The sequence below is a fragment of the Rhincodon typus genome, chromosome 20 (assembly GCF_021869965.1).
Source record: "Rhincodon typus isolate 14 chromosome 20, sRhiTyp1.1, whole genome shotgun sequence".
Lineage (NCBI taxonomy): Eukaryota > Metazoa > Chordata > Chondrichthyes > Orectolobiformes > Rhincodontidae > Rhincodon > Rhincodon typus.
This window is the reverse complement of record NC_063351.1, coordinates 47,863,733-47,870,136: the sequence shown is the minus strand read 5'-3', so window position 1 is coordinate 47,870,136 and position 6,404 is coordinate 47,863,733. Positions and strand designations below refer to the sequence as shown.

Here is a 6,404-nt window from a genome sequence, read left to right as displayed (position 1 = left end):
AAGCTATGTCCCCTCGTGCTAGCCATCACCATCCGAGGAAAAAGGCTGCCACTGTCCACCCTATCTAATCCTCTGTGGCATGTGGCATTGGATGTCCCCTGAAGGTTTGAGCAATGTTGTAGGTGAATTTCAGTGTCACATAGCTAGACCATGTGTTCCAAAGATTGGCTGTATGAATCAAGCAGAACTGTCCCTTAGTTACTAATAATAGGCAGCATATAGGCCATGTTCAATCAGTCCATCTTGTGGACTCAGAACTCAGAACCAAACATTTGCTGTTGATTGTGATTCCCCGAATGACCAACATTTGCCGAACGATTCTGAGTGCGATATTAGCCTCGCTAAAACCCAGTGTAGGAGAATCATGAGGTGGCTTACTTAGACTTTCCAAAAGTAGCTGCTACTCGTACACAGGGGCCCATTTTATTGAAAAACAGAATATGCTCAAGCCCTGTACCTTCTCTCAATTCCTCGGGAACTTGTGTCGTCTGTTTGTTCTCACCATGGCAATGTCTCCACCAATCAGGGTTCAATTGTCAACAAATCAGCACCTATTTCCCTGTCATATGAAGCGGTTGTGATTGTTTGGGACTTGATATTCTTGCATGTGCCCTGGTGTATACAGGATGCCTCTCTGCTCGGCAATCTTCCTGAAGATTATTGGGTTGGAATGGCATGGTGGCACAGTGGTTAGCACTGCTGCCTCACAGCGCTAGGGACCCAGGTTCAATGCCACCCTCGGGCAATTGTCTATGTGGAGTTTGCACATTCACCCGTGTCTGCGTGGGTTTCCTCTGGGTGCTCTGGTTTCCTCCCTTAGCCCAAAGATGTGCAGGCTAGGTGGATTGGCCATACTAAATTGCCTGTAGTGTTCAGGGAGGTGTAGATTAGATGGATTATAGGGGGATGGGTCTGGGTGGGATGCTCTGTAGGTCAGTGTGGACTTGTTGGGCCGAAGGGCCTGTTTCCACACTGAAGGGGATCTATGATATACTGAAATGCTCCCATTTGCTTTCCACTGTATTATCAATTGGAAATGTTCGAGAAGAATTGAGAACAGACTTTGAAAAATATTGTGTTTCTCTGCATTACCATTCATCCCCTCACAATTGTTTGTCAGGATTGGGAAAGCAATTCTGATTGACAGCTCATCGAAGAAGCATTAGCATTCTTTCACTTTTTCACAGAATGCCACAGGGCATCCAACTGAGGCTTTTACCCCCTCGTTTGGCTTCAGAAACAATTGAAATAAATTCCAAAATATAGCTCATTTTAAACCCTTGTTCAAATTCCAAGATCAGATGTTATTAAACAGGGCCCATCCACTTGTTTGGGTGAACATGGACGATGCCATGTCACTGTTTTGAAGAACAGCAGGGGTGTTATCCCTGGCTAATGATAATTACCCTTCAGTTGAACATAACAAGAACAGGTGATCTGCTCATTATCCATTGCTGTTTGTGGGATCTTGCTGTGCACATACTAATTGCTGCTTTTGCTACCTGACAACAGAGAGTCCACTTCACAAAGTGAAGTTCATTGGCTCTAATCCCCTCCCTCCTTCCCTCCACCCCTTTCTCCATCCTTCCCTCCCTCACTTTCTCCATCCTTCCCTCCCTCCCATTCTCCATCCCTTTCTCCATCCTATCTATCCCTTCCTTGATCAATGCACGAATCAGTTTTTTTTAACTTGTCAATCCTTTTTCTTCAGTTTTTCTCCCTTCCTTTCTCCCATTCACACAACACGGCGTCATGTTCCGATGAAGAGCTGATTCTGCCTTTTCACCAGAGAGCTGAACCTTGAAGATAGTCCCTTCCAAAGATCAGACATTGCTTTTCCATCTTGAGCTTCCATCAGCCCTGACTCTACATTGGGAAGAGAGCAAGATTGGTGGATCCATCAACCTCGATTACTCTGTCTAGTCCTTTCTCCCAAATGTGATGCCTTCACGAATCCTCCCGTTGCTCCATGTCACTGAAGGGACCTGTCCATGATTTCACCATTGGAAGCCTTGTCTGGTACAACACTCAGAAATAGATTCAAAGCTGAAATCTGTACGTTTTGATAGGCAAGGGTTGTATCAGCTGTGACCTAACTTGAGGGTTGTCCTGGACTCTTCAGTCCCTGTGTTGCGGAGATCTTAGTTGTGACGCGTTCAGTGCTGTGAAGGTGTTAGTCTTTGAACAAACTCTTTAGCCACTGCTGTTCCTTCTCCTGACATGCACTGAAAATTAATCTTCCAAACACATCTTTTATCTCTTTGTAGATTCACCTAATTCCAAGCGATTTAGTCACAGCGTGTCCAACTATACCACACTGTGGCTGGAGGAGGCTCTGGGTTGGCTTTACGTTGGAGCACGAGGAGCCATTTTTGCCCTCAACATAAGCAACATCAACGACAGCTCCGCGAAAACGGTGAGGAGCGTGGGATTGTGAAGGGGGACGTTCAGCCCATCATGCCCGTACTGGCTCGCAGGGAGAGCCGATTCCCTTAGCCCCATTCTCCCTGTTCCCGACCCATAGCCCAGCACATGGAGCATCGGTCACATTTCCCTTTCTAAGGCCACCATTTTGTTGTTTAGCACTTGGCTGCACTCATGCAGTGAGTTCCACAGGTGAACGGTGAGGTCACCTCAGGAAGTGGGTGCGCTGGGAGGTTGGGGGCGATTATATTGTTGGGGGGAGTGGACCAAAGCCCAATGTTTGGATGAATGAGGGTCAGGGAGCAGGGCTGCATTTTATGGCAGTCCATTCTGCCCGTATACACCCTGTTATAAATTCCTGAGCTCGCACTTATGTTTCAAGTAGTTGGAGTTATGTGTGTCACGTCATTTTGGTCCTGGCTGATGCCATAAATATATCCAACTTCAGAACTGGGAGGGAGTCCCAATGGGACCATTACAGTCAATATGAGTGTGACAGTGCCCAGGATCTTATGGCTGAAAACCATTCAGTCTACATTGTGGAGATTCCAAGATAGCATTCATGCAGCATTAACTGTGAACGGTGTGGAAAACACACACGTTAAAGACCAGGGTCAGAGTTTTATATTTTAGCCCTGTCCCCGGGAGCTGCTGGGGTAAAATCAGGTGGAATAGCACCTCCTTCAATGACTCACAGACCTCAGCCTGACCGCACATGGCCCAATTGGAGGAACTTAAGTGGCCAATAGATGGAAGGCCTCTCCTTCTCAGGGCATAGCCCAGGATTGGCCAGGGGTCAGAGTGAGCTAGCGGGCCCCATATAATGAGAATCACCTCAGTCTCTGCCTTTCAAAACCTGGCCAGGGGTGAGGGCGCGGTGTGAGTTGGGAGGGTTTCAGGGACCTGTTGGAGTTGTTCAGGACCACTCTGATACTTGGAGCAGCTGACCACGAGGGGCCTGAGGGTGCCAGTCAGCATTGGGAGAATTTAAGCAGAGATGGGGAGAGAAGCCACAATAGAGGATGATGGGGGTAACCTAACGAGAGCTGCTACTGCTCAGGCCTAATCGTGGGGCCTTCATTGTCTGTGGGGAGGGAAAACAAACTTTGTTTTTAATTCAGTCGCTGGCTCGGCCAGCATTTACTTGCCCGTTCCACATTGCAGTGGGTCTGGAGTCACATGTAGACCAGACCAGGTAAGCTTTCCTTCCCTAAAGGACATTTGTGAACCAGATGGGGTTTTTTTAAATGACAATTGCAATGGTTTCATGGCCATCATTAGACTCTTAATGGTGGATGTCTTCATTTTCAAATTCCACCATTTTAACCTGGGTCCCCAGAACATCAGTTGGGCCTCAGGATTAATAATCCAGTGATATATCACTAGGCTGTTACCTGGTGTACAAACGTAGCTGGGAAAATACTGCGATCATCAACATGCAGGATGTGGTTGTGTTTGTTGTGGCCTGGGCCTGATTGGATTTTGGGGTCATTGGGAGAGAATCTCTTTCACACAAGGTCAGGAAGGTCAAATGCCACGTTCTCCTCCATTTCGGCTCCAGCCGGGTCAGTGGAAGGCACCTTGCTGGGCTGGGCGGTAGGGTGGGTGCATTTACATCTCCTTTCTCCTGCAGGCCAGTGCAAATCCACTCACTGAACAGGCCATCCTTCACAAAAACACAGTAGGAGCTTCTTTACTTGTAAATGCAGCATTTACCTGGACTGAGTCGCTCAATGGTTCGGTATTAGTGAGCTGGGAGGTCCCAGAATCCCCGAGCTCCCAGGGTGGGCTGTGGGCCATGATGGGGAACAGAGCTGAGATCCATCCCTGTCCCTCTGCCAGCTCTGACTATGAGCGCTGCCTTTTATTTATTTCTGCACAGGCCTGAATGTTTATTTAAACTCTTGTCTCGTTAACAGATAAACTGGGAAGTGCTGCCAGCAAAAAGAATCGATTGCCTGGAGAAGCGAGGTTATACTGAGGTAAGGCTAATGGACTGAACCCATCCAAACCCATGTCCTAACTCACACCGAATCCCATTAACCTCGCTGCTCTATACCAGCTCCACCTCACCCCAGGCTTTAATATGCTTGTCCTTGTTTTCAGGTTTCTCCATGTTCCTTACCCCCTCCCTATTTTTTAGAGCTCCCCCCATCTCTCTATGATATGGTCTTCCAATTCCATCCTCAACTCATCTCCCATTTTAATCACCCCCACTACTGATAGCCATCTCTTTAAGTAACAGGTCCTAGATTCTGGAATTCTCTCCCAACTTCACTTTCCTCCTTTAAAGTGAGGACCATGAGTTATCCGACTGGGATAATAGAACCTCTGCACTGTGGAAGCGGGCTATTTGGCCCATTAAGTCCTCACAGACCCTCCAAAGGAGGCCATCCCACCCCTCCCTCTAATTCTGCTTTTACCACGGTCAATCCATCTTAACCTGCACGTCTTTAGATTGTGGGAGGAAACTGGAGAGAATGTGTAAACTCCACACAGTCACCTGAGGGTGGAATTGAACCCAGGACCCCAGTGCTGTGACACAGCAGTGCTAACCACTGAGCCATCCATGGGTCATTATGGATCACTGTGTCTGAAATATAGCTTGGTGCCAAATTCTATCGGTGTGATAACCCCTCAGTGAAGTGCAAATTATTGCTGTGGATAGATTTGAGTGAGTGTTTCGGAGATTTAAGGTGAAAGGATTTAATTGTAAACTAATGTGTTCTGTTTGCAGACTGACTGTTTTAACTATGTCCGCTTTCTGCAAAGATTCAATGGGACTCACTTATATACCTGTGGGACATATGCATTTCATCCTCGCTGTGCTTATGTCGTAAGTATTCCTTTGTTGCTGGCACTGATATTAAAACCATTCTCCTGTATTGCATATCTTCTGCAGATTCCTTTACAACTTTGACCTAATTTTTCCCCTCTCCCCATTATTAAGGAGATTGAGAATTTTACATTGTCACCTACCTTTGAGGGGAAAGAGAGATGTCCTTATGACCCCACAGTTGGATACACAGGTCTCATTGTAGGTAAGGAGCAAACATCAGATGCCACTGATAAAACATATTTGTACTTTGTTACTGAGGTCAGACAAATTGAGGTCATTCTCTGTCTGGCAGTGCAGATGGTTCAATGGAAATCTGCAACTTGACATTCGGGCAGTGTCTGTCCAACTGGGCCCAAGATCAGGAAAATCACAGCAAGTTACTCGAATTTGGGAATTGGGCAGATACTGGAGATCTGTAATACAAACAGAAAATGTTGAAAACACTCATTGGACTAGCCAGCATCTGTGAGGAGAGAAAGTGAGCTCTGTGCGAAAGGCCACAGGTCACAATGTGAACTCTTGTTTCTCTCTTCACCAAACACTGCCAGGCTGTGAGCAGAGCAGTAAACATTGTTTACTTGGACTTTAGTGAAACCTTTGACAAGGTTCCACGTGGTAGACTAATTAGTAAAGATGGATCATACGCAACTCAGGGAGAACTTGCCAGTTGGATACAAACTTGACTTTATGGTAGGATACAGAGTATGATGGTGGAGGATTGTTTTTCAGACTGGAGGCCTGTGAACAGTGGTGTTTCACAGCAATCCGTGCTGAGTCCTCTTTTGTTTGTCATTGATATAAATGATTTAGATGAGAATATAAAAAGCATGGTTGGTAAGTTTGTGGATGACACCAAAATTGGTGGTGTAGTGGACAGTGAAGGTTTCCTAAGATTACAAAGAGATCTTGATTGATTGGGTTGATGGGCTGAGGAGTGGCAGACGGAGTTTAATTTGGATCAATGCGAGGTGTTACATTTTGGCAAAACAGACAAGGGCCGGACTTATACAACTAAAGGCAGGGCTTTGGGTAGTCTTGTCAAACAGAGAGACCTAGGAGTTCAGATACATAATTCTTTGAAGCCTGCATCACATATGGACAGGATAGTTAAAAAGGTGAGATAACAAGGTGTAGAGTTGGA

The 6,404-nt window shown here is 46.3% G+C and overlaps 1 protein-coding gene across 1 annotated transcript in view; it reads left to right on the top strand.

The window, feature by feature from the left end:
* LOC109925552 (semaphorin-4G-like) overlaps window positions 1-6,404 on the top strand; it is a 29,661-nt gene that overhangs the window by 11,961 nt on the left and 11,296 nt on the right. Inside the window, exons 2-5 of the mRNA XM_048609231.1 lie at window positions 2,268-2,416; window positions 4,344-4,406; window positions 5,162-5,260; window positions 5,375-5,465. Of these exons, the coding sequence (XP_048465188.1) occupies window positions 2,268-2,416; window positions 4,344-4,406; window positions 5,162-5,260; window positions 5,375-5,465 (402 nt within the window). The remainder of the gene's footprint in view (window positions 1-2,267; window positions 2,417-4,343; window positions 4,407-5,161; window positions 5,261-5,374; window positions 5,466-6,404) is intronic.